At 45.1% G+C, this 27,910-nt stretch overlaps 1 protein-coding gene across 2 annotated transcripts; it reads left to right on the top strand.

The window, feature by feature from the left end:
• The first annotated feature begins 19 nt into the window (after positions 1 to 19).
• On the top strand, positions 20 to 27,800 carry DPP8 (dipeptidyl peptidase 8). Of its 2 annotated transcripts, XM_064517865.1 has the most exons (20): positions 20 to 92; positions 2,540 to 2,809; positions 4,303 to 4,415; positions 5,369 to 5,542; positions 6,482 to 6,650; positions 7,893 to 8,003; positions 8,380 to 8,508; positions 10,525 to 10,586; positions 11,625 to 11,725; positions 12,847 to 13,024; positions 14,340 to 14,499; positions 15,914 to 15,993; positions 17,177 to 17,329; positions 18,042 to 18,177; positions 19,287 to 19,432; positions 20,337 to 20,483; positions 20,970 to 21,122; positions 23,481 to 23,623; positions 24,377 to 24,488; positions 25,095 to 27,800. In XM_064517865.1, the coding sequence occupies exons 2-20, from the start codon at positions 2,551 to 2,553 to the stop codon at positions 25,215 to 25,217; spliced, it is 2,649 nt and encodes an 882-aa protein (XP_064373935.1). In that variant the 5' UTR covers positions 20 to 92; positions 2,540 to 2,550; the 3' UTR covers positions 25,218 to 27,800. The 2 variants fall into 2 exon arrangements, with proteins under 2 accessions (XP_064373935.1, XP_064373936.1); XM_064517866.1 differs by lacking the exon at positions 25,095 to 27,800 and having other exon boundaries at positions 20,970 to 21,106.
• The last annotated feature ends 110 nt before the right edge of the window (positions 27,801 to 27,910 follow it).

The following is a 27,910-nucleotide window of genomic DNA, read 5'->3' on the forward strand; positions in this document are numbered from 1 at the left end:
CGGGCGGCGGCGGCGCGCGGCGGCCGCTCTTGGCGGAAGCGGAAGCGGCGCGGCAGCGTCGCCGCGGGGCCGGGCAGCCGCCGCGGAGCGCCGTGAGTACCGGGGTCCCGCTGCCCCGGGGCGGCGAGGTGGGCCGGGCCGCAGCGGCGCCTCCCACCGCTGGCTCGGGCGGGCGAGGCCCCCCTGCTCCCCGCGGGGCCCGGGGGAAGCGCCCTGCCGCCAGCGGGGCCGCAGCGGGGGGTGCCGGTGCCCGGCGGGGGGGGACGAGCCCGGGCCGCAGGGAAACGGGTCGCCCCGGGGCGGCCGGGCCGGGCCTGCCGCGGCGGTGAGGGGCTCCCCCGGCCGTGCGGCGGCCCCCGCGCCCGCCCCGACTCCCCCGGCGGGCGGGAGCAGGGCGGGCGGCCGCAGCGCTCCGCCGCGGTCTGCCCCCCTCTCGCGGGGGCGGCCGCGGAGCGCCGGGCCTGGGGCCTCCCCTGAGCGACCTCGAGGGAAGATACCGGCTTCTGGCTTCTCTGTTGGCAGCAGGAGCGTGGGAGGAACGAGCTTTGCGTGAGGTTCTCCGGGTGCTGCCCGTGGCTAACGTTGCCTTGCTGGGTGGCAGTTTGCCCTCTTATTTGCTCGCTAAAATCTGCTGTTCTCCTTTGATATTTTTTCTTGGGAGCGTGAGAGGTAGATAAGGTTCAAATATACTGGCTGGGGTGTGCGGGGGCAAGGTAGACTTGTTTTCTTGGGCACCTGCTGACTAGATGAGGGTTTTCTGGTTCAAGTTTGAACTCTTATTCCCAGTTTCTAGTGTGATCTGAGCAGAGCATTGCTCTCTATAGGGATTTGAACTCTCCTTCCAGTTTTACAGGGTTGTTTCATTTTTGCTCTGGTTTTGTGTTGTAAACACTTTGGACAGAAGAAATTGTGTTTGCTGTGTTTGTATTTGTAAAGATGGAAGCAAGCAGTACTTCTAATCCAGACTTGCTCTGCCTCACTTTTAGCAGTCTGTGTTTGAAATGGGTTTGGTCCAAGTTGCCCAGGGTCTCTTCTCTCTTTTGTGAAGCGGCGTCTCGTCCTGTTGTGCAGAGCAGCAGGGGAGCCCGTCTGTCGGAGAGCTTTGTTTTGGGTAGCTGTGCTGTCTAGGCACACAGCTGGAGATTTGGTGGTCCTTTAGTGCCTGTTTGCTAAATGGTGGTGCTTGACTTGTTTTGTGTTAGTGTTCGTGTTAAGCTCTAGGTAGGTGTTCGTGGCCACCAAGCTCTGCCTGTCCCCGGGCATGCTGAATGGTTGTGCAGCTTTCCTGTTGTATGTAACAGGAAAAGCCTTTTCTGGATTGACAGTCCTCAGTCCTTGGCCTCTCCGGTAAGGTGCTTTGTGGTGGGAGTTTGTGGCTGTTGGACTCAAATCAGTGATTTACAGTTGAAGGAGTGAGTTTCCCCTTGTCAGTCTTCTGGGCTGTTTAGTCCAGCTCAGATGTATAAAATATGGCTAACTTCAGGGAGTAATAACTGCTAAAGGAACACCTGTTCAGGAGGATATGACTTATGCTGTAGATAAATCAGTTTTGAAGATGCTTTCCTAACTATGTCCCCTTTCTTTTGGTACCACACTGTGCTTCTGGAAGAGCCCCAGCCCTGCAGTCCTCCCTGACGGTGCCCGGCAGGCTTGTGCTGCATTTCAGTGAAGAGAAATGCCGCACACCAAAGAACAACCCAGAGAGAGGGACGGCTGCAGCGCAGCTCAGCTTTTGCAAAGGAGCACCAGAGAAAACACTCGCTTTGTAACACGCACTCGTGCGCTTGTAAGCGTGCTGCACTCTCGAATAGGAGTGCAGCAGTGCCACTCGCCTCCCACCTTGAGGGAGTGCTGCAGGCTGGAGGCTGACAGAGAGATAACCGTCATGTAATCTTGATTTAGCGGTGCTGTTGCGGTTGGGCACAGAATCAGTGCGTCTGTTCAGAAATGGTAATGATTGCTGCTCGGTTCTTCAGAGATTCATTTGAAAGGAGACACAGGCAAACCCAACAAATTGTGGAATAATGGGAATAAGGGCACATGGTTGCTTAGGAGAGTTGCGTATGGCCTGATGGTTCCAAATCAGCTAAAAACACAGTTTCCTCTCAGCAGACAGTTGTCCCAGATCTCGCTACAGTCCTAATGATCTTACACTGATATCAGAATGCCAAGGTGATTTTCATGCTGTTCACAGGGTGGAAGAAGGAAGCAGTTAGGAGATTAACAAATCTTAACCAGGAAGAGCTTGCTTACTTCACAAACTGAAATGAGAATGAGTAGTTCTTATTTGAGGAGGTGAAAAGGCAAAAGGCAATAAGTATATTTGGATCTATGAAGTTCTTAGCCCCATTCTGAAAGGCAGCCTGTTTTCTACAGCAGAAGACTCTTTCCCAGCCCTTTTCCTGCTGCCAGATTTTCCTGCATGGAAATAGTGATTTTCTTACAGTGCTTTTGCTGTACTGTGTTTTGGGAGTCTGAAGGGAAAGTTTGCTGGGCTGCTGAAAGGCAGTGCTGAACCTCTGTTATTTTGTTTTTCCAGAAACATGCAACATGGCAGCAGCCATGGAAACTGAACAGCTGGGCCTTGAAATCTTTGAAACTGCAGGCCGTGAGGAGCAGGTGCAGAGGGAGGAGCAGCCCAAACTGGAACCTTTCTACGTAGAGAGACACTCGTGGAGCCAGCTGCGGAAACTGCTCACCGATACGCGGAAGTACCATGGGTATATGATGGCAAAAGCTCCTCATGACTTCACGTTTGTGAAGAAAAATGACCCCGAAGGACCTCATTCAGATAGGATCTACTATCTGGGTAAGCTTGCTGGGGCAGCTTGTGCCTTCATTAAACAGTCATTGCCGAGGCTGTTTGGGTCCGACTGTTCTTGAGAACTGGATGTATCTGACAGTTAACATGGATTTAATGCCAGGCTAGTCAAATGTCATGATTGTAATATGTAATTAAAACTTGCGATGTGATCTCCCACAGAAATGATGTAGTTGGAAATGACCCTTCTTAGAGCTGGAGAAAGAATTATGAAGTGTCCTCTGGGGCATGTTCCCAAGCTGTGAGAATGTTTTAAGTCTGTTTGAGCTGTCTTCTCTCACTCCAAGTATGATATCTCCTCTCCAAAAGCTGTGACAGTTTGATTTCCTTTTTTCTTAATTATGATTAGTGGGTACAACTTTTTTTTTCTCCCTGAATATTTGCTTTCATAACAGGGATTATAAATATAATTTTGAAAGCCCTCCATGCCTCAGCTACAGATGGAGTAGGTTTTCCAATGATCGTGTAGGTAATGAATAGCAGTGCAGGGTGGGGACAGCTTACAGTGGAAATATTTTTCCCAATATTTTTGGTCCTGATAATGAAGAAATTAATGTAATTTATCATTTTTCACCTCAGTTCCTCATTTCTGCATTGTTTTCGCTAATTAGTGTTCACTTGGTAAATCTATGTTTCTGAATTGCAGCTGTGTGTGAAGTGATTTGGCACTGCAAATGGTACTGTGAGCAAACTTTTGGGTTGCTTTTTGGAGCAGGCATTTTGGTAGATGAATGTTTTTGTCAAAAGCTGCCCTAGCTGAACATAAGTCTGCGGAAAAACTGGGTTTGGGGAAAAGCAATGGCTGGATCAAAGGACTGGGAGCCAGAACCATGTTCTAGCCCCATTGCTTGCTGCTTAGACAAGTTGCTTAAGGTCAGATTTGTGATTCAGAGAGTCTGTGCAGATGCTGTGCTGGACAATGACATAGTCACACAGCTGTTGATCCATCTCTGTTCCCCTTTTCATAGAAAGGGGGTGATAGTTCTTCAATAATACTGAGTTCAAGCATGTTGAGGCGTCTGGCTCTGTGCAGACTGATCCCTTGGTGCCTTGGCAGGAGCTCTGAGAAATCTGAACAACAGTGAGGGAAAGGAGGGGCAAAGGAACATTCAATCCTGCCTACAGACATGTTGTCTTTGAAACATGAACTGCATCGTGCTGTAACGCAGCCAGGGGAATTAGTAGAAAGGCCCTTCTTGATTTTAAAAGCTTATAAAATAGTAGGGCCACTAATATTCAAGAAGACATGGATATACTCAAGGCAGTGTGTGGTAATCCTGGCTGTAGCTCCTTGTTCTCTGCCTTCTCTGTGACTTGCATTTCCGTGAAGCAGGGAATTCCCAGAGCAAGCCTGCAGTGCAGAGAGCCAGTAATTCCTCTGGTAGGAAGGGGCTGCTAAACCGTTCCTGGGCATCCTTTGAAAGTGTTTGCATTAACAGAGGACTAATCTCCTTTTTTTTTTTTCTTTGCTTTCACAATAGCGATGTCTGGGGAGAACAGGGAGAACACACTCTTCTACTCTGAAATTCCCAAAACCATAAACAAAGCTGCCATCCTGTTGCTTTCCTGGAAGCCTCTTCTGGATCTTTTTCCGGTGGGTCCTGATTTCTTTCTTGCTTCATAGCAGCATAGCATGTTTACAGGCTTTGTGGTTACACCTATAAGCCATTGATAAGGTTTAGAGTTTATGGTCTCAAACATTTTCATGTTCTCCTGGTACTTAGCAGACTCTGCAGCCATCCCAAAAACAAGCCCGGCTTTCACGTCAGTGTTTGGAGTTACAGCCTTTGTGTGTCATAAAACCCCTGTGTGCTGTCTGATTTCTCCCCTGCCTTGCAAGCGCTAATTTGCATCAAGTTCTGTGTTGTGAGAGCCTGGGGATTGCTGGAGGAGCCTGTAGTCTCTGATAATTGCCGTCTTGCACAGAGAAGTGATGAGTCCCCCCGAGGATCTCTCAGTGGCTCTGTGACTCATGCTAGAGCAGAGCATCCCTTTCCCACTCACTGGGGTGTGCGTCCCTTCATCACCTCTGCGCATAGCGAGCCTGTGCCTGTCCCACCCCGTGCAAGACAGCAGGTTGGAGGAGGCAGGACAAACCCCATGTGGAATTAGGTGTGTTGTTTCCCATGTTGCTTCCTGAGGCTGTCAGCCAGACTTAAAATTCGTGATTTGCTCTCCTCCCACCAGACTGGTCACTGTGTGTACTTGCAAAAGTTAGCAAAGACACTCCTGCTCATTCTGGAAATAACAGGTCTTTACATCTGATCTTGCTTATATCAGCATACATTGAAAATAATGCTGGCTGTGCTGAGGCAGAAGTGACTGACAGCTTTACAGTTGTGTGGGATCTGATTTGGGCCTGCACCTACAAGCACTGATAGCAGAGGCACAAGCAGGAGGGGGCTGCTGACTGCCAGCGGGATCCTGGAAGAGGAGGGTGTCTGCACAGCCATCTGCTCCTGGAGGCTCGGCGTGCAGAGATGCTCTGACAGTAGAGGAGGAGGTGCAGGGTGGAGGTGTTGATTGTGCTTCTCTGCCCGTATTCAGGCCATCCTGGACTATGGGATGTACTCTCGTGAAGAGGAATTGCTGCGAGAGAGGAAGCGAATCGGTACCATTGGGATTGCCTCTTACGATTATCACCGAGAAAGCGGGACCTTCCTGTTTCAGGCTGGGAGTGGAATTTATCACGTAAAAGATGGAGGCCCTCATGGATTTACTGTGAGTTTACTCATCTCTCATCCTCTTTTACCATAGTACTGCTTTCCTCTGGCTAGAAACTCTTTTGGCTTGGAGCGAAGGCAAAGAGAGTGAGCATCAGTTATTGCTGCACTGGCATGGCAAGAAGCCTTGACAACCTTTGAAACAGGGAGAAGTCTCCTAAAGGGGCACATTTCTGTGGTTGTAGAAACTCGGAGAATTCTAAGAGATGTCAGAAAATATGGCAGCAAGGCAGAACACTAATAAGCAGCAATGCCGATAGCAAAGCAACACAGGCTCTGATGCACCATGCTCTTTCCTGTAGTCAGAAGACGCGTCTGAGACAGCTTTTGTTCACGAGCTGTGGTTTAGAGGTCGCTGTTCAGCAGTCAGTGCTGTACGTGTGTAATTCAGCTGTGTAACTTTCAGAAAGAGCAGCCTTTACTCTTTGCAGGTGCTGAAGCTAGACTTCAAAGCTGAAATCATTTCTCTTTATTGTAACAAGTGCCTGATGTCTATCTAACCCTGTTGTAAGGTAGAATTGACTGTATCGCAACTTGCTTTCAGAGGACAACTATTGCATGTTCTGCCAGTCCGTTTTTAGGGTGTGGTTTTTAAGAGTGTGCCTGGCTTCTGTAGGCAAGCTGTCTTCGGATTCGTGGCTAGTCCTTAGCACCGGTAGAAGAGGTCCTGATGGGATCTATGCAATTATAGTAAAAGCTTAACTTACCCTACAAAATATCTGTATAGTATTTTTCTGTGTTTAAATTGGATAGGTTCCTCTCTTGTAAACGTGTTTATCTGAGATTCCGCTCTTGTAAACCTGTGCACTTTAAGTTGGTATGCACACCGCAGTGGTCTTAGAGACCTTCTGAGAATCCAGTTCAACCTCTGTAAGTGTCTGTGTCTTATCGTTGCTTAATTGTTCTTTTTTTTTTTTTTTGGTCATCTTTCAAACAGCAACAGCCCTTAAGACCCATTCTGGTGGAGACCAGTTGTCCAAACATCCGGATGGATCCCAAGCTTTGTCCAGCTGATCCAAATTGGATTGCATTCATCCATAGTAATGACATCTGGATATCTAATATAGAAACCAGAGAAGAAAGGAGGCTAACGTTCGTGCACAATGGTAATGCATCCTGAATTAAAATCTGTGTTTTTAATCTCCTCTGCACCTCCTCTGCACTTGCTGTTGCTAGACTGAATTCCACAATGGTTCTAGGGGTTCTTCTGAAATCTGGGGGAACGTCCAATGTTTATTCCATCTTGGGTTTGACCAAGATTGTCGTGTTCTCCATTTTTTTTTCTACTGCAAATATTGTGGGATGATTCTTTTCCCTGTGTTATGGAATCTGGCAAAATGAATTACTTGTTGAATACATATAGAAGGCTCTTCTGAAACACAGCACGTTCCTTTTCACGGGAACGGCATCTTTTGTGTGGAAGAGCTGTGGGTGGAACAGAGCTGGAGGAGAGTTCCTGTCAGTTAAGTCAGGCTGCATGGCCTTTAAGAAATGATACAGATAATTGCTGAATGGCACTGTGTCTTCTGCTAGTCCCTCAGATTCAGTTAGTAACTTATCTTCCCTTCTTATCCCTCTCCAGCTGTATTTAAGGCATGTATCCTGGAGGAAGGAAAATGGGAAATTGTGTTTACAACACTTTCTAATAATCCAGCATATTTTGTATTTAAATCATACTTCTTCTATTTAAACTATGTAATTTAATTTTTAATTAGATTAAAATTTTTGACACTTTCTAATAATGCTTAAGCTTATTTAAATGTTAGATATTAAAATATTATATAAGTACATTAAAAATAAACTGTAGCAATGACTCCTTCTCAGATGATAATTATTTATGGAGCGCTGCTAAGTTACCTCCAGGGTAACAGGAAAAATATTGAAGCCCTATGGATATGTCATCATGTTGAGATGTTATGTAAGTCTGTTACTTTCAGTTTGTACAGTTGATAAAATGTTGATATTTTCATTTTTCTGAACATCGGTATTTTAATTTTTAGTTATGCAGAAAGTTTTTTTTTGTTTTCTGTCTTTGATGTTTTTGGAAGTTGCAGTTCCAATTCACGGAGCTCAGGTAGAGAGAATATTTTCTTTCTTGGACTAGTGCATGGAAAATAGAGAGACTAACTGGGTAGGAGTAAAAAGGGAGGATGGCTTTCCTTTCCTGAAAGAAGAAGCCATGTCGGAGAGGATTAGATCCTCCCCAAATAAGTTAACAGAGCAGGGTGGAAGCAGAAAGCAAACTTACTGAGAAGTCAGATTCATCATCATGCAGTTGTTCCCTGGGGGCTGAACTGGGGTTTGATTTTGCAGTGCACAGCTAACAGGTTCTTTTGTGTCTTGTTTAGAATTGGCCAATGTTGAGGAGGATCCAAAATCTGCTGGTGTGGCTACTTTTGTGCTGCAGGAGGAGTTTGACAGATACACTGGCTACTGGTGGAGCCCGAAGGCACAGCCAAGTAAGTGTGCTGGATCCAGTGTGTGTGACAGGCACAAGCGATGGCCCCTATGCTGTGTTGTCCAGTGCAGAGTTAAGTTTTCTGTTACTTGTCTTTATGCCAGATAGGAACCTTATCCTTGTGGCTCCTTTGGAACTGTCTGCAGTGGTGGATGTGTTAGAGTGGCCTTCTGAGCATATGTTACTGGGGGAAGAGACTTTTCTTCTCATGATGATAATAGGAGTTGTAGGAGTCTCAGGGTATTTTGCTTAATGAAACATGAGTCACACACTTTGTTTAATTTTCATCCTCTATCTGCTTGTGCTCCTGGGAGAGTCTTGGTGCCTGCAATAATCATTAGAGCTGTTCTGACCAGGAAATGTTGATTGATTTACAGCACTGAATGGGGGTAAAGTTCTTCGAATTCTTTATGAAGAAAATGATGAGTCAGAGGTGGAAATTATTCATGTCACATCGCCCATGTTGGAGACGAGAAGAACAGATTCCTTTCGGTACCCCAAAACTGGTGAGACCCTCATGACCTTGCATATCTGTTTCTGGGAAACATATTTTATTGCATGTGCCTTATGGCAGTATTTCTCTTAGCCTGCAGCTGAGGGTTGGAGAGATGTTGTATGGTCCTTGAATTGGTGTCCAGGTGGAGCATATGTATTTGGGAAAACTGCTGCTGCGGAGGTTAGATTTAGTCCCTGGTGGCTGTGCTGATTTTCCAGCCATGTGATCAGTGAGAGCTCTTAGTCTGGGTCCCTCAGGAGCTGGCCAACTGCTGTCTCAGATCCTGGCACAGAGAGGTCGATTCTCCTTACAGCCTTGTGTCTTTGAGGAAGTAGGTGCAGAATGATGCTCTTTGCCTTTCCTGGAGGTTTCTGTTTGGCCGCTGGCAATGCTCTGGTAGTTTGGGTTCTGAAGGGCTCTCTCAGTCCCCGTGATTGCTAAAGGGACTTTGAACTATGAATGCTGCCTGCTTGCAGCCTACCAGGAAAGCCCCCGGTTGTCATGTTTTCAAACAGTAAAAGATGGGGAGGCTTCAGCGCAAAGGGGTTAGGGCAGACTTGAAACAAATAAAGTGCAATCCCACTGGGAGCAGGGAGGCCGGGCTGAGGCGGACCTGCTGAGGGCTGATTCACCGTCACGTGAATCAGGTTTATGGGGCAAGTTTGAACAGGCTGACCCTTGTTCTTGTGAGATTTCACTGCTGCTTCAACAGGGCGTGTTGATCAGTTACCAAAGTGGTTTCACTCCATCTTTCCTCGCTCCTGAAATCTCCCTTTTTTTTTAAGAACCTGTCTACTGTTTGGCTGTCCTTCCCCAATTGCAGAATTCATTTCAGGTCTTGTGGTTTCCCTGATCCACTGGCAAAAGAGAGTTCTGCTCATGACTCTGATTTTGCTATTTGTTTCAAGGAGCAAGAAGGGCTTAATGTTAGCCTGGGAGCTGAGAGATGGCTCCTCATTTTGGGGGGAGTCTTTTAGTTGTGTACACCCAGATTTTTGAGGGTATTTTTGCTGTAGCTCTGCTCAGTTTCTCAGCAGTTTAGGAAAAAGCTTCAAGCCAAGTCTAATAAGTGCCTTAAAAAAAATCAAGATTTTAGTCTCTGTGCATCAGTTTCCAATCTGTGCTGCAGGGATCGTAGCCCTTTTCTACAGGTTGTTATGAGGGCAGAATTTTGAGGTACTGTGTTACTAGGAGAAAGATAAGTACTTAAATAGACCAGCCCTGTGGCCCAAGGCAAGTCATTTCATGTCCGTGCATCAGTTTGCGTGTGTAAAAGGGGTTGGTGGAGTGGGAGCACCTCACAGCGGCATAGTGAATATTCAGAGTACACCGAAGGTGCCACACTAGCTTCTTCTGGACTGCCTGGCAGTGGCTTTGTACTCCACCTTTGCTGTGGTGCAGGCATCAGCATTTAGCACTGCAGGTGCTGTGCGGGAGGATGAATTGCTGCTTTTTTGCAGGTTTTGTGTAAAGGGTTAATTTTGGATTTTCAGTATTTAGCACAAACAGATTATCTTTTTATCTTAACCTCCCTAGTCATGGTAATAGGATTTAAGAATGTGGAAAGGAAATGATCTTTGGTTGCAGAATGACTTGCTCTAATTTTCAAAGTTGCTTCTGAGCACTGGATCACTTTTTATGCTCCACTTCAAAGAATAAAACCCGGACAATAAACCAAAGCTTGCTTTGCTATCCTGATCACCCTGGAGTATTTACTTCGAGCTAGTGCATTGCATCCTCTGACTGTGGGAGAGAAGACTGCCTGTGACTGTAGTGACTCTTGGTCAGATCTGTTTGCAGGATTACATCCATTGAGTCTGCTTTGTGTTTGCAGGGTTTTTTTTTTCTTTTTCCTCCTGCTTGGTTCTGTGCTCTCTCACCCATGCAAGTGGGCTATCTGATCAAAGAGCATTCTGCTATTTGCTTTTTCCAGTTCTGTATGAATAACACCGCAGTGATCCGCTGTTCAGGTTTGCCCTCTTGGAAGCAAACGATTGGTGACTGACTGTTAACATCTGTTTTATAGGTACAGCGAATCCAAAGGTCACTTTCAAGATATCTGAAGTGACAATCAATGCAGAGGGAAGAGTAAGTTCTGTGTTATGTTTGTTTCCTAAATAAATTTAACATCTGTCACTCTTTTTTGTAAAATTCTTCTCCCATTTCAGTACAAACCAACTTTCTTGGGTGTTAGCTGAACGGCTTTTCTGGAGGTAGTGCTGTGAACACTTGGCTCATTCCCATGCAGATAGTTCATGTCTGTGTATATAGCAGTACTTCTTAAGGCTGTTCTTTCCTTCCCCAAAGCTGGTTTATGAACTCAGCTGCAGAGCACAGTATTTTAGGTGTGGGTGGTTAGACTTTTTTCTGTGGCAGACCTCTTGGTTGGCTGCAGATACTTGGAGAAGTTGATTGCAAAGAGAATATGTCATCTTACAAAGGCATGAGCGTACATAGAGAGGTGAACTTTGCTTTCACCCCAAGGATCTTTTTAACAGATGCAGAAACTTGCAATAGCCCAGTCCAAGATCATTGGACAGCTGGGAAATTAATCTTGCCAAACAGATACAATACCAGCTATAGATTAATAGGATCCTCTTTACTCTTGAGGTACTTCAGCCATTGACACTCATCTGCTGAGGTAGCTGCACTGGCATCAGCCAGTAAAGGCAGGCAAACCATCAGGACCCATGGGGTGCTGCTGCGGCTTGTCCCAAAACTGCTTATTGTCAGTTGGAACCGTGTTGATAACTGGCTGTCACACAGGATGTTTTTATCTGCAGCAGTTGGACTTCTTACAAAATAATTTGGTACAAATCACTGCCCCTTTCTATCTTTACATGGGGGAACTGAGCATTCAAGTGACTTGTCCAAGACCAGTGATGGATCTGCGGACAGACTCCAGGTTTCTCAAGTCCCTGCCTTACCTGCGCTGAAAACGTGCAGTCTGCTGCTATTCTAATGTCTGGCTACAGATGGGATTGAATCCCCTGTGCTGAAAAGGCTGAACAATCTAAATTGATTGAGCTGCACAGAAGAAGTCTTCTGTGTCCAGATTCTCATCGTGCATGAAAACTGATTGTGGGGGTTCATCTCAGTGTCACTGAATTGCTGCTTTGTCAACAGATTGCAGATGTTGTGGACAAAGAGCTAGTTCAGCCGTTCGAGATCCTCTTTGAAGGAGTAGAGTACATTGCTAGAGCTGGGTGGACGCCAGAAGGAAAATAGTGCGTATGTTAATCCTGTCTCTGCCTAGGGGGTTTGGGGCAAAATAGTTAGAGGCCAGATTGTAGTGGCTCTGTCTTTTCTTCTAGCTTAAGCCTGCTTTCATTTTTTCATTGCTACCAGCTTGTTTGTGCAAAGGGGACAATTTTTCCAAAAGCAAAACAGAGTCCTCCTTGTCTCTTTCTCTGATACCTGGCCCTGCTGCTTTGGTATTGGGCACTCACAGCCTTTGATGTATGCGTCCTCTCAACATCCCTGTGAGAGAGAGTGCAGTGCTATTATCCCCATTTTACAGATGGGGAACTGAAGCCCAGAGAGGCTAAGTGACTTGCCATGGTCACACAGGAAGTCTGTGACTGAGGAGAGAAATGAGCCCAGGTCCCCCAGGCCCTAGGCTAGCGCCCTAACCACTGGACCATCCTTGCTGACCAGACTTACTGATCAGAAAACCTGCTGTAAGTGCTACTTACATTTGCATGTCATTTTTAACCCTGTAGATGATGTAGTACAGTGTTTCTAACTCATCAGAAGCTGTTCCAGAAATGCGCTTTTCCAGTTCTTGAATCTGAAGTTGACTTTCACCTTCTAATCCCCCCCCCGCCCCCCAAATGTGGAAGAAATGAAGGGACACATCTGTTCCATTGTCTTGCTTTTTGCAGGATAATTATTAGAGCTACTTGTAAAGTTGACAGAAGTCTGGCATGGTCTGCTGTCAGGTCATTTAGGTGCCAGTATTATTCTCTGCCAGGTATAGATTTAAAATATTAGTATTTCACAAGTATCCAGAAATTTCAATTAAAATTTTTCTGCCTCATTATTGCCTCTGATTTTTTTCTCTTCTCTTTCTCCCTTAAAGCACAATACAAATCTGGGGAATTAATTAAACTTTTGAATCAGCAGTGCTTACACAATATTGAAATTAAGTGAAATAGGCTCTTATGCTGTGGAACAAACTTGTTTTCATGGGTGAGATTTCACATGTGGCTTTGTGCTTAATCTGAAGTTGAACATTCTTGACTCCCTCAAAATTCCTAATGCTAATGGGTGTGTTTTAAGATTTTTCTCATGCGTCTAATACTCATGGTTGCATGTTGTTTTCTCTGATATCTGCCTCCCTCAACAGCATCTGGTCCATCTTACTGGATCGCTCTCAAACACGACTTCAGATAGTCTTGATCCCTCCTGCATTATTCATCCCTATAGAAGATGATGCAATGGAAAGACAGAAACTTATCGATGCTGTACCAGATTCTGTTACACCTTTCATTATTTATGAAGAAACAACAGACATCTGGATAAATGTAAGAATTTGAATTTCAACCTCCTCTAACAGTTTGTTCTTCAAGACCCTAATTTGTAGCACTTTAGTGACATTAGGATTACTGCGTTGCCTAGGATAATGATCCCATTGTGCAAGGTTCTGTGCACATTCCCAGTAACAAAATGCTCCCTGCTGTAAAGAGCTCACAGTATGTATAGATCAAACAGATTTGGGAAGTGGAAGCAGAGCAACTCGCTTGAGGCTGCAGTGGTCAGGCAGAGTTAGGAAGGGAAGCCAGGACTCTGGCATTCAGGACAGCCCCTTACCCCCGGTGTTACCCACTAACACCATCCCCCTTCTTGGTGCGATTGTTCACAAACAGCTGTTCCAGCAAATGAAGTATCTTCAGCTGATAAAGAGGTCTCTAGATGAGGTTGGGTGAGCAAGTCCTGAAAGTCTGTTAACAGTCACTGAAAACCCTCCTTGACCATGTACAGTCTGGGCCTGTGCCATGTGAGACCAGATGTCAGTATGCTAGGCTAACACCGTAAAAAGGAGTGCTGTTCACTGCTGCAGGTTAAGATTGATGTCTCTAAAATGGCATCCCGTTGGAGGTGTGCCAGGGTGCAGGAGGGCCTGAGAACATCAACCACTGAGGAGTAGATCTTTCAGCAGAGAGCATTTGCACAAAGCCTTCCAGTGAATGCTTTCTATTCAGCGAGTGCTCCCTGCAGCACTGTGTTTTCCCTTTGGTGTATTGTGCATGGTTTCAGGATGGTGCAGTGAGCTGTGCCTATGGATGTCCTTTCTCCATTATCTTTACTAATTGGAGCTGTTTTTCCTGGCAGTTCGTACTGTGCAGATGAATGTTTCTGAGTACCCCAAAAGATTGTCCCTTGAAGCAAGAGTTGGCGTCTTCATGAGTGGGGAGATGACATCAGCTTACCTTTCTTTAAATAACCCTTTGCTTCTGGGTTCCTGCACAGCGCTGGACGGAGGAGGGCACTGAATCCTGGCTTCTCTGGGTGGCTGTCATATAGTGTCTGTAGAGCTGCATCCACCTCTGCGTCTAAGCAGGAGAGGCAGGAGCAGAAAACCTTACTTGATTGTTTCTGTAACCAGGCTTTAGAGTTAGACTAGTAAAGAGTTTGGAGTTGTGCAGCATATGAGGCTGCTGTCTGCAGGCACCTTGCGGATCAGAAGGGTAATTAATTCTTCTGGTAAGGTACAGTGCCCTGCGCCCTGCTAGTGTGATCTACGTGTTGTCTGCATTGAGCAGTAAGAGGAACTTGCTGTGCGTGACTTTGGTGCCAAAGTCCTGCTGATAATAATAGTCCATTGCTCTCTCTCCACAGATCCATGATATATTCCATGTTTTCCCTCAAGCCCATGAAGATGAAATAGAGTTCATTTTTGCCTCTGAGTGTAAAACAGGATTCCGGCACCTCTACAAAGTCACCTCAGTTTTGAAGGAGAGCAAGTATAAACGGTCGTGTGGAGGCATCCCTGCTCCAAGTAACTGAAATTATTCTCTTGCTTTAATTGGGCATTTGCTGCTGACTAGTGAGGAAATAAGTGTCTTTCCAGGTGGCAGGAATCAGTCCCCCTGGAAACTCCTACTGTTGTCCAGGAAAGCACTTCATTGTACTGTCATTCCCCTTGAAAACGTACAGGGCTTATTTTGTGTTCAACATGCTTCAGTTTTAACCCAGGTTCTTCTTTATTGACTAGAGGGAGGAGTTTCCTATGAAATTGTGAAATACACTTAGATGGCTTTTTCCTTGTTAATGATGGGATTGTTTGTGTTGACTTTCCTGGAGGTTAATCATTATAGTAATAACGTGACTATCTGATGTGCTGAGTCAAATATATGTAATAGACGCTGACTTTGCAAGTAAAGCCAATGGTCTCTGTCAGCCTTTACAAGCAGATTATAGCAGAGAGGCTAACAGAGAGCATACTTTGACCATGCTGTAAAAAGGTGTATCGAGGGCCTTCACCTCAGCGTTAGCCCCTTTGAAATGAATGTGTGTGCTTGCCAGAAAAAACTATGATATGACAACTATTCAGAGAGTTCCTGTCTGCTCTTAAAAACAATCATGGTATTGCTTTATAGACAGAGATGTTAGTAGGAGAAAATTACTGGCAGCTGTTGCAAGTGGAAGATTCTAGCCAAAAATTCAAGACTGCGTGCTTCCAAGCTGCGGTCGAAGTTTGGCCTCAGTCAGATATGCAATGTAGCTGCGTGCAGAGCTCCTGGAGTGGGTTCTCCACAGCATGTATTCTTTCATATACAGTTTCATGCTGTGATCCTGAATTTACTTGCTGTGTATGGAAGGCATGTGCTGAGCTGTGCAAGCACAAAAAAATACATGTAATTTTACCAGAGGTCCTAGTTTCATGCAACTGTTTTTTTCCCAGAAGACATTATATCCTGGATGATTGGGTTTCTTTTAGTGCATCCAACTTCTTTGTCTCACAGAGAATGTTCTGAGGGAAATGAATCCATCTTCTAAAAGAGAGCTGTTCTGCACCTCCATATCAAAATTCTCCAATTTTGACACCTGAGATTCCCTTTTCACGTTTTTCAGTATAAAACTTCTATTTCTGTGCATGTGACAAAATGCTTTAAAAAAGGAAACAAGAAAAAACAAACCCCAGAAAGGCCCAAAACGCTGCCCCGGTCTCAGGTTGAGAGCATCTCTGAATCCTTTGATGTCTGTTTCACAGAATGTTACCGACTCTAAAATGCTCTTTGCAGCTGTATAACAACATTTGTCTGGCAAGCTGGCAGACATGTGGGTCTTTCGCAAAACCAGGCTGCTCTTTGGTTGAGTCTGGCAAAAAAGCTTGGAAGGAAGAGGTATGGTTGTGACCATTCGTTGTGGGTAAAGTGTAAAATCTCTGCTTGCATGTGGGTTATTTACAGGTGACTTCAAATGCCCCATCAAAGAGGAGATAGCGATTACCAGTGGGGAATGGGAAGTGCTTGGCAGACATGGGTCCAACGTAAGTCTCTGCTCTTGCTGCGTGGACATCCTCAAAGCAACCCGCTCATGCTGGAGGACAGCACTGCAGGGAGATGGTCTCTAGGGCCCCACAAATCAGTACGTGTTGTATTAGCAAGGCACTGCTCCCTGAGAAGACTGGGCCCTACCACTCCGTTATGTTGACTTTGAGCACATGAATCATGTGGGTTTTTTTGATCTGCGGTGTGCTTTCATCCTTCTCTAACTCTGATTTACCTCCTCTGGACTGGAGACTCTGGTTTTAGCAGTGCAGGAAAGCAACTCAGGCAACATGAGCTGGCTTTCTTTTTCTATGTGTTCCCTGCTGATAAGCAAGGAGTTTTCCCCACTAAATTTAAGGCTTCAAAAGAAAGAAGCAAAAATTTTTGTGAGGCGGCAGTGAGGAAATTCTCCATATTCCTTGAGCAGCAAGGTGTCGCGATAGTGTCCAGCTGCTATCCTGAATCAGGCAATACTAAATTGAAGTGATCAGCATAAATCTATTAGGCCTGCCTCTTTTTAGCCAGAATACACAATGTTTGTATTCCACATAACTTGTGAGCTTGCACAAGGTGTTGGTTCTGGGAGAGAAGGAACATTCCCCAAACAGCTGCTGTTCCAGTGCTAAGCTAGATGAATTCTCTGATCATGTGAATGAGACAGCAATTCAAGGAGAACTTTTTGACTGTTGTTTAGACTTCATAAAGGTCTTTGATAAAGTCCTTCCTGAGTGGGTATTGAAACAGAGGTTAGGAGGTGAGGTGTGCAAGTTGCCCTGCATTTGAAACTGTTCTGCTATCTGTTCAAAAAGAAGGGATATTTAACACAGCAGCAGTTACCTGTCAGCTGCTGCCATGATTTCTTCCTGGATTGGTTTATATCATATGTGTCTCAGTGCTTTGGGAAAGGGTCTGAAACGTGAGGAAGTGACAAAGAATTATTTAACGTAGCAATCAATGAGGACTGGGAAGAGTCAAGGACCTGAGTGAAAGAGCTGGGCAAGAAGTTGTCAAGTGCAGTCCATAACTGGCGGAGTTCTGGCCAGCCAGAAGGGTCATTTGACTTATCCTTTGCAGACTGCTAGACTATAAACCAGCTTTATGGAAATGGAGGCGGGGGGAAGACTTGGGTATTATTTTAGCATTAACTCAATGTTGCGGTATGTGTTTGTTTTGTTTTGGCAGATCTACGTAGATGAAGCCAAAAAACTGGTATATTTTCAAGGCACAAAGGACTCTCCTTTAGAGCATCACTTGTACGTCGTTAACTACGAGAATCCCGGAGAAGTAAAGCGGCTGACAGAACGTGGTTACTCTCACGCCTGCTGCGTCAGCCAGGTACCCAGTCTGCCTGTGAGGCCCTGCATAGGCAGGGCTGCCCGGGTGTATTGGGGTTTATCGCCAAACTTGTTCTTCATCAATCAGTGGACAAAGCTGTATTTAAATATAACAAAAGTAGATTTTACGCTGTATTGTGTGCTCCTGTACCTTGTACAGTGAATATGTAGCCCCCTCCGGAAGCCAAATCTGTGTGCTCTGGGCTTCACCACAGGTCCCCTTCCAGCTTTGCTGATGATCCGCCAGTGCAGTTGCTCCTCAGCTCACCTCATTCAAAAGAAGCTAGGCTGAAGTAACTGTTTAAACCTGGCTCTTTTTGCCTGAAGTGGACTAAGGAGAGATCATGTGAGGAGACCAGCATGTGGCAGTCTTGGGTGGAGTCGCAGGCTTTAGAGGCAGTAACCTGTTCTGCTGGAACTGCTTTACCTGGAAAAGGACAAGGTGTGATACGGTCCTCATACCACTGCTGGTTTTGCAGGTGTATTTTTCAGGACTAGCAGAAAACTTGGCTTTGGAGTGTTAATATCTGACTCTTGCTGAGGACTGCATCTCCCTAGAATCTATATCTGCTATTATCAAAAGATCCCAGGCTTCCTGGTTTAATTTGGTCCATGGGCACCTTCTGAGAGATCTAAATGCAGAAAGAAATGATTACTTTTTCTTGTGTCTCTGCACTGAGAAGTTCAAGGAGTTCAAGTCTCTTTCTCCCTAGGATTGTGACATGTTCATTAGCAAATACAGCAATCAGAAGAATCCACACTGTGTGTCGCTTTACCGGCTGACGGGACCTGAAGATGATGCAGCTCACAGGACGAAGGAGTTCTGGGCAACCATTTTAGATTCAGCAGGTAACAGCACAGATAAGGAACTGGAGAGGGGCAGCCAGGGTCACAGGCGGAAAGATACCCCAGAATACGCTTGTTCTAGATTTGATGTTCTGGGTGACTCAGCTTGTCTGGAAACTCATGCTTGTGTGAGGAGTACTTGAAAGTACAGGAATGAGAAAGAGTTTCTGGATTTGCATTACTGTTTATGCTGATATGTGGCATGGGGCTGCACATGGTCATACATTTGACCAGACCTACAAAAGCTATCTGGACTGTATTAGCAACAACACATCCATCCTACATAAGCATTGCTCTAAAAATAAATAATTTTTAAGGCAGGGGAATTTCATGCCTGAAGAAGGATTGCCTGCTAGTTTGGCAGTTGAGCTTCTAACTACTTAAGCTTGTAGTGCTCAGATAAATGCATATTTATCTTTTGGGCTGCCTAGCCGTCTTCAGAGAAAGGGAGTGGTGTAGACTCTGTCCTGCTGCATGGCTCTTCCCCTGGCAATGCTCTTCTGAGACTTAAATACTTTTGTCACCTGTGTAACAGAAGGCAGAACTGGATCTGATTTGTTCTCTTTGAGTTAGTTGATGACTGGGCTTCCAGAAGACAGGAGTCTCGGTAGCAGCTCAGCTGCCTCTTCAGCCTGACCGAGAGTTTATTGTGGAGGGTTTTCCAGGAGGCTGACTGAAAAGACCCTGTAAATTGTGCCAGAGGCTGAAGTAAAGAAACAGTTTGTGATAGTGAGGAGAGGCTCATGTTTCTGTCCCTTTTCATCTTGCCTTCTGTAAGGCATGTTTGATCTCCTATCCTTTCCTTGTATTTATGCAGTGAGTCCTAAATGGGGCTGGGGAAGGATGGGGCACCTGTAAGGGCTGTATCGGTGAAGGGGCAGTCACTGCCATTCAGAGTAAACCGGGGTGAGGACAGGAGGGGACTGGGCTGGGAGAATTCCCCTAGGACAAAAGCCTTCCCAGTCTCAGCCTGTCCTAGCCGCATCCCCTGGAAATCATGGAGGAGCTGCATTACTGGGGATGCATTGAGGGTAGTGATGGGACAGGAATGGGCAGAGTTGCCTTACCCCTGTTCCCTGTTAAACTGGGCTCTTTGTTTCCTCCTGCGGCAGGCCCCCTTCCTGATTACGTCCCCCCAGAAGTGTTCTCCTTCGAGAGCTCCTCGGGGTTTACGCTCTATGGGATGATGTACAAGCCTCACAATCTGCAGCCCAGAAAGAAGTACCCCACGGTGCTCTTCATCTACGGAGGACCTCAGGTGAGTGCAGCACGTTTGTGAGCAGCAGGGTAGGCTGGTCTCAATCGCTTTGCTCTCAGCTCTCCTGTATGCTCAGCTCTTGGTCTGGGCTGGGAGAGGTGCATGGCATTTTGCCTGTTTGGCGATAAGCTGCTTGGCTGAAGGTATTTTAAGCAATCGTGATTCCCAGGGCATAGATCAGGGCACTGCCACTCATGAGGGAGAGGGAACTGATTTGGAGAACAAGCTTGGAGCAGGGGAGTTGGAACTGGGAGGAAGGGGAGTGGGAATAGTCTCAGTTCCCTGTTCTGTCCCCCCCTCATCCGTAGCAGCTCCTGGTCTTTGTTTCCGCTCTCCCTGTGTGTACCTGAGGGGAGCTCTCTGTTATCCTCCACCATCACCAGTATGTGTTTAGGAGAGCTTGCTCCCTAGTTGTCCTCTTCCTGCTGGTAGATAGGAGAGGGTGAGCCCCTGAGTCCTGTTTTGCTTCCCCAAATCTTCTGCAACCTGCTGTGGTCCAAGGCAGCTGGAGTAAGACTCAGTGCAGACCCAGGTTTTCTCCTGGGAAAGAGCAGAGACAGTGGACAGCGCAGCTGCAGGCTCGGGGTTGGGGTGGGCAGTCAACAGCCCCTCTTGCTCGGTGCCTCAGGACACGTCCTGCAGAGGAGAGCTGGGTTCAGCTGTTCATATCCATGACACAAAGTAGCTTGTTAGTGGGAGGGAGAGTAGCTGGTTTCACAGCAGACCACAAGTGGAGGGAGGAAATCCGACAGCAGAGAGGAGAGACCTGAAAACTTTACATTATAAAAGTGTATAAAACACTTAAAGGAAAGTAAATATACATAAAATCTTAAATTGGATTGGTAAGTGACCTCTGGATTCCATTTACATACATGGTTGTGTCATTGCTCCTCTTCTATTCCAGGTACAGCTGGTGAACAATCGATTTAAAGGAATCAAATATTTCCGTTTGAACACCCTGGCCTCTTTAGGCTACGTTGTTGTTGTCATTGACAACAGGGGGTCCTGCCACCGAGGGCTTAAGTTTGAAGGAGCCTTTAAATACAAAATGGTAAGCAGCTCTGAGTCTGGTTTATGATTTTCAGCCAGAGATAGATGCGAGTCTCAGCCTTGTTGGACAATCTAAGCTAAAGCACTGATTTGCCACGGTGATTTGGCACAGTTGTGTGCCAGATGTGTGACACTGGCTAGGTTTGGAGGTGAACCACACATAGTTGAGCAGTGTGGATTTGAGGGAGGAAAGACACTTAATGAGGGAAGGATATAGTGTCAGTGCTTGAGGTTGCAAACCATGTCCAGCTTGTCAGGCACAAGACTCTGACTCTTACCAGAGATCTCTGACTCTTACCAAAGATGCTGACTCTTATGACGAAAAGGGATCATCTTTCTGTAATATGCCTAGCACTATGCTGGTGCGTGGTTGGGTGCTGCACAAATAGAAATAATAAAGGTGTCGAGCTGGCTACCTTCTGAAATCCTGAGAACTTAACTTTTTGTCCAAAACTAACAAAAATCATCTTTTTCTCTCCCTCCTTAGGGGCAAATAGAAATTGATGACCAAGTGGAAGGGCTGCAGTATTTAGCATCCCAGTATGACTTCATTGATTTGGACCGCGTTGGCATTCATGGCTGGTCCTATGGAGGCTACCTCTCTCTTATGGCTTTAATGCAGAGGTCAGATATCTTCAGGGTATGTTCATGCATTGAGTACTTATTGTGGTGGTGCAGACAGAGTTTTTCCCTTAATCACGTCACCTCCCACGGGTGTTCACAGCACAGAGACTTTTAAGCTTGCTCTAGACAAGTAAAGATGCAGTGCTCTGGCTGTTTCCCTCAAGATTCTTCTGGTTGGGTGAGTTCAGGGGAAAGTTCCTTTTTCAGTATATGTTTTGTGCACAGTATTTCTAATTAGACCTACAGGTTTTGTTAATCTTTTTGATACTTGACAGGCAACAGATCAGATCTGAAAATCTATTCACTCTTTTCTAAAGCTGTTGCTTGCTAACAAGCCACAGTGTCTTTTGAAACCAACCTTTAGTGTGTATTGCAAGCAGTTGTAAGATGTTGTGTGACCTTGGGCTGTCTCCTCAGTTCTCTCCACTTGTGTGTTTCTGCCTGCAGCATGGGGATGAGATATTCTTCCTTCATAAACCTGTTTTCAGTGTTGGGCTCTGAGAATTGTCACACTGAGCATGTACTTGTACTTGTGATTGAGCTTTTCCAGTGGAGACAGTGATACCAGTACAGCCCCAATAATTAATGCTAATAGAGATGCCTTAAATCAGTAAATTGTATTTGTGCAATTAAATGCTGCTTTTTCTCACCTCTCCCCCCAAATTCACAGTCCCCCTCCTCAGGAGCATGTGTTGTTCTTAAATATTTGAGTGCAACCATCCCAAAGAGTGTGGTGTGGTTGCACCGTCCCTGAGCTTGTTTTCCCGAGCTCCAAATGAGCAGGACCTGATGTGAAAGTGCTGTGTTGTCCGTGAGGCTTCCTGCACTAACCTGGGCAGGGTGCTTTTGCGCGGGATGCGCTTGCATCCAGGGCACATGGCATGCAGGAGGAGCAAGTGTGCAGACAGGCTGATTTTATTGGAACGTGTGAGAGTCTGTTCTTGGGAGCCGGGGTGAGGAGGAACAGCTGTTCATCATCAGTCCATTCAGGTGAACGTGGGAGGATATTCCTTCTCTGGAAGTGGGTAGAACAGCTTTAAACTGGTTGACTATTGAGCTTGCAGTTAACTTAACTGTGCTGGTATAGATACACCAAGCTGAGATCACGTACCCTGAAGCTACCTCATGTAGTCTCAGCTGTTGCCTGCTTTGAGGCAGCCGCGCTCTTTGTGCTGTGAATTAAGGAACTGATCCTGCTGAAAAACAACACCTCCTTCTCTTACTCCTACCATCTTTCCTGCCCTCCTGCCATGAGAGAATGGTTTCTCTGCAGACTGATCTGTTTTCAGATCAAATTTGTCATGCTGAATAGCAGTGGGTTCTGGCAGAGCCCGGAGGGTAACCTGGGGATGGGAGAGGTGCTGGAGAGGGTCCTTGTGATTATATAACTCTAGCGCTATAGAAAATGATCAGACAGCTGTCAGGCAAGTCTTAGAGGTCTGGGTGGAGAAATGAAAAGAGCTAAATATTGCTCTCAGGATGTGTTTTTTTTCCTCTGTGGCTCCTCTTCCTTTGTCCAAGTCCAACCTGAATATTCCTGGGAGGTCTGATCATTGCTTTTCTCAAGTCTTTAAGGATTATTATATTTTTCACTTTTAAAAATACCCGACTTGGGAAGCCTTTTTCTTTTTTCCTTCCTCCTTCTCTGTTCTTGTTTTGCAAGTGTCTCTGCAAGGTGGTGGTAGCTGTGAAAAGGGAATTGCTGAGTCCTGGGAAGCTTTCGATCCCAGTCTCTGTCAGGCATTTGGTCAAACAAAGGTTTTGCAACCCAGAAGGCAAAGTGCTGAACAAAATCCGCTTCTCTCCAGCAGGCCTTGCAAGCGATGTGTTTAGTGTCACTTCTGATTCATCCATAGGATCTGCTTAGTTTATAAAGGCCAAAATTTCCCAAAAAAGACCTGTTTCTACAAGGAGGGCTTTGCTGAGACTGCATCCATTCTACAGTGCTGCTAGGGCAGTTATGATGTTTGCTTAAAAGCACCGATTGCAATCTGAGGACCGCAGATGATCAGTCTTGCATCTGTAAATGGTAACTTCATCCCTCTGCTCCGAACTGGTGGAGCTTTACCAGGATGGTACTTGCAGACAGGCTGGGGCAGGTTCTTTGCAGGTCCTCTGGCAGTAGAAGTTTTCAGCACGTGTTTATTGTAGCTGAGCTCCAGTGACGTGTATGAACTGTTGGCGAGAGGGCAAGGATTGCTTTTTGTTTTTCTTTTCTCCACTGCAGACTGTGTGGATTGTAAGGTGCACTTACTAGCACGCTTTGGGGAATTACTGTCGCGCTGGGACAGAGGTGTGGGAGCAAGGGAATTCCAGATCTGTGGGGTTAGGCCTTGCCACGTCCCCTTCCCTGAGAGCCCTGTTGAACTTGCAGGTTGCCATTGCCGGCGCACCAGTCACACTGTGGATTTTCTATGACACTGGTTACACGGAGCGTTACATGGGCCACCCGGATCACAACGAGCAGGGGTATTACCTAGGATCGGTGGCCATGCAAGCTGAGAAGTTTCCTTCTGAGTGAGTTTGGTTCTGTCTCTTCCCTCCTCCTTTCCTTATCGGGAAGGTTCAAGCCCCGCAGATGTGTTTTTATCTCCCTGTTCCTGGTAATTAAATCCTGGAACCATGAATGGTAGTATTAAAAAACAAAAAAAGCAAAAAAAAACAAAAAAACAAAAAAACCACAAAAACTTAATAGACTTGAATGAACATTTGCATAATTACAGGCCATTCCAAGTAATCCCTTTTATACTGGCTGTAATTAAAGACTATCTGTTATGCCTAAAGAAATGACAAACATATCTGCAATTATGTAATTAGGCCTTTAGAGCAGCATGAAGCTTGACAAAAATAGTTGGTCAGGATGCTTTCTGCATACTCTGAGACTGTATCAGCAGCGTGGTCTCAGTGCAGGCTGAGAGCATGAGCTTTCTTGCCAAAGAGCTGGAAACCAGCAGTGATTCTGAGCAAACGTTAAACCATTGTATTGTCCAAACTGGCAAATGCTTCTGAGAATAAAGATCTACAGATGAAAGCCTGACCATGATGTGCCTATGCAGGAGGAATTGCAGGGAAGAAAAAGATTTGGAAGCTGATGGCAGGTCCATCCAGAACAATTTACAATACAGAGCCGTTCTTTTTAAATGCAAATATTTTAAATGTTGAGTGTTTAAAATGTTTAAATTTGAAGAGATGTTGGTGGATTATGAAATGGCTGGTGCACTTGATGTTCTGGGACGCTGTATAGAAATGTTTGTCTCTTGCTTTTCTCAGACCAAACCGTTTGCTGCTGCTACATGGGTTCTTGGATGAGAATGTTCACTTTGCACACACTAGTATTTTGCTCAGCTTTTTAGTGAGAGCTGGGAAACCATACGACTTACAGGTAAGGCCAGCATTGGGTTGTAAAAATGATGCATCCTTCTTTGACTGGGGAGTCCAAAATTGGAGCTTGTACCATCATTGTGTTGGGGAACTTGGACTTCTTGATAAAACTGCAGTATTTATATCTATTTTTTAAAAAGGAAGATCTTACGAGCAAACCCTCCCAAAATATTAGCCAAATGAGCAGTTTAGAGCAGTTAAGACTGCTCCCAAGGACAGCTGCAGTTTAGACTCAGTATAGCAGTGTTTGTGCAGTGTAGAGCAGGCTTATGCATTTAATTAAGCCCTGCTGGCTCTGTGCCGATGCAGCCCAGGTATCCCGCACCGTGCTGCAGACCTGGGCGCTGGCTGACTTACTTGATGGCTCTGGACAGGATCTGCCTCTGTTCAGCCGGACTGATTCCCTCCATCTCAGCCCTGGCTGGATCAGAGGGCGCAATGGGTCGTCTCCGGGTTCAGGCAACGGAGCAGGGTGTTTATTAGCTCAAGTGCAGACAGAGTTAATGCAGCGAGATTACGCGAGATTTGTGAACGTGGCTCAGGGAACTGATTTAAATGTTGCTGCTCGCAACTTTTGTGGATGCTCATGGCTTTTTTTATATTTTAGATCTACCCTCAGGAGAGACACAGTATAAGAGTACCCGAGTCGGGAGAGCACTATGAACTCCATCTACTGTATTACCTGCAAGAGAATCTGGGCTCTCACATTGCTGCCCTGAAGGCGATGTAGCTGACCTCTGCCGGACTCTGCCGCGCTGGCTGGCTGCTCAACCAAACGAGGGGAAATAGGAAACTAGAGAAAATAGGATGGAACATTGGAACGTTGCATTTTGGTGCCTGCCACATGTACACACATGTACACACACACAGAAACACTTTTTTTTTTTTAAAGTAAATTTGGTGCCATACAGGAAACTAAAGTACAGTGACCTAATAACTTTAAAACTTAAAATGTAAATAAAATCAGATGTCTGTGGTATAATGCAGTACCATGGGTGTTCTCTTGGGGGGCGCTGAAACATAAAATAACACACTTGCACAGCACCAGACCTCCACTTTTTAAAAGCATTGTGACCTAACTGATGTATTTTTACAGTGTGTTCCTGGTATCTTACTACATAATAATACCAGGTGACTTACTCACTACATAACAAGAATTTACCTGAACGGTTACAACTTATATTACATTTTAAATGCTATCATATAGCTTTTATGCTTCTTTAAAGGGATGTGTCTGGCTTCTTAGAAGCTGGTCACAAGTTAGACACATAACCTTTCTAGATCTTAATTGTTTTTTAAGGAAGAAACACTTTTAAGCTGCCTCCTAAAGAACTTAAATTTTAGATTCAATTCAGCTGATGCCAGGTTCTTTTCAATGATTTCTTCTCTCCCCAGGATAAATCATACTATTTTTTTTTTTTTCAGTAGCTTGATATCCCATCCTGACTGTACTTGATTTCACCTGGGGAGGTGAAAAGATACTTTACAGTGCTGTGAGCAGAACAATCTTTTACTCTGAGAAGCAAGCTAATTAAGTCAAAGAGTTGAAACTTTGTAAATTTTAAAACAAGCTTAAAAGTGCAGCCCATTTCTCACAGACACTTTTCCCTGATGTTCATTCTGGAGCTGTTTTTGCAATACTGTTTTCTTACTGTCCTATCAGCATGATATAGGTATATACATCCTATTACAGTTTTAAAATTAGAATACTCTAATTCAAAGATCTGCTGAGGATTTGGTGAAGAGAGACTTTATCAACACTACACATGAGGCAATGTGAATTATTTCATTAAATTTCCTGCTTTGTTCTAGGAACTGTTTTGCCGGCTCATACTCTGCTCTGTCTGTAGACTCCCCTGTTCCTGGGTCAGTTCTAGCACTTTTGTGTAGCATGTTTATGATGCTGTATTTGAGAAACTCCTTCTGTATAGCTTAAGGTAACCCTGCTAAGCCTAAAGGACATGCAATCACAGTTGTCTTTTGCTAGTGAAATTTTATCTAAGCAGCAGGCTTGGCTGAAAAGCATCATAAGTGTGTGAAGTCACTTTTAACTTGCAGCAAGTCACTTAAAATAGAAATCCATAGCAAAAAGATTCTGTTTAACCCGGGAAATTCTCCCTTGGGACTTGCCTCTGAGACTTCTGTAAGTTTTAATGATTTTCTTGGAAACCTAAGAACTTCCTTTTCGTTCCATTTTGGTGCTAGAGAGAAGCAGAGCATGGTTTTCTTTTCATCTTTTTAAAATCTGGAATCACTCTCAGTGTTTACGCTCTTAGTATTCCACATGTTGTAGCCTAGTATTTTCCTCGCTTTTGTGTTGTTCAGCTTGACCCTGGAAGTCTGGGATTGAACACAGCCTGGTTGTACTGTATCAAACCGCATCATTTCGCAGTGGTGCTGCTGGGCACGTGCACCGAAGCTGTCGGGGCTGGTGCAGTCACTCAGTTATAAAATCTATGTGCGAGAGAACAGAATCCGTTCTTGGGGTTACGCAAAAGATAGCCAAAGCAGACAGGCATCCAGTAAGCGCAGCTTGCCCCAGCGTGGGGGTGTATGGCTTGGGGTGTTTTCGGGTTTTAAGACCACATTGATTTTTAACTGGATCAGTGATGGTTTAAAAAAAACATTAGCAGGTTAATAACAAGTTTACAATTTTGATTTTGGAAAAGGCATGGCAGGGAAGGAGCCCGGGCTCCTGTAACGTCTTCTCTTCACGAAGTAGTTAGTTGTGAGCGAGGGGAAGGCAGCATCCCTATGGCGCGTGCTACAGTTATTACGGAGGGACAAATCGTCTGCTGCTGTGTTTGAAACAACAGCATGGCAGTGAGAACAGACAAAATAAGCTGTTACTATGGAGTTCCATTTTGTTCCTTATTTGTTTATGCTGTATTATATATACATATATCTATATCTGTTCATATATACATATATGTATAAAATTACACGTGGATAGCATCACCTTTTCCAAGATTGTTTATATTTTGTTCAATATTAAATTAACTTGCTTTTGGGGTGTTTTTGTTCTTTTTCTAGAGGTGATTACCCTTGAATGTAAATGTATATGGTTTTTAAGACAAAACTGATCCTTTTGTTTAAGAAACAACAAAAATGGCCTTCACCAAACAGTGCTTTTCTGGCAACTGAAGAACTAAATGTTATGCAAGTAATCCAGTCTAGATTTTGATTTAGCGCAGGACGTGATGTAAGTGCTGACATATAACTTTTTAATAATGCATCCTTTCTTTGTTTTAAATATATATCAAAAAGCTATTAAAGTACAAAGTACTGCGAGTACTCTATTTTGCAACATAAATTATGTATTTCTTTTTTCCTTTAAAAGTTTTTTCTTTGTACAGCAGTGGAGCACTTTAAGCCCCCTTGCTCACTTATCCTGCAGAAATGCTGGGAGGATTTATCGTCGGT

The sequence above is a fragment of the Dromaius novaehollandiae genome, chromosome 10 (assembly GCF_036370855.1).
Source record: "Dromaius novaehollandiae isolate bDroNov1 chromosome 10, bDroNov1.hap1, whole genome shotgun sequence".
Lineage (NCBI taxonomy): Eukaryota > Metazoa > Chordata > Aves > Casuariiformes > Dromaiidae > Dromaius > Dromaius novaehollandiae.

What these genes read in the sequence shown, in the direction of transcription:
- DPP8 (XM_064517865.1), top strand. Translation starts at nt 2,551, where the DNA reads ATGGCAGCAGCCATGGAAACTGAACAGCTGGGCCTTGAAATCTTTGAA. An exon ending in CAATCAATGCAGAGGGAAGA is followed by an intron (nt 10,587 to 11,624) that starts GTAAGTTCTGTG and finishes CTTTGTCAACAG; the next exon opens with ATTGCAGATGTTGTGGACAA. An exon ending in ACGCCTGCTGCGTCAGCCAG is followed by an intron (nt 17,330 to 18,041) that starts GTACCCAGTCTG and finishes CTTTCTCCCTAG; the next exon opens with GATTGTGACATGTTCATTAG.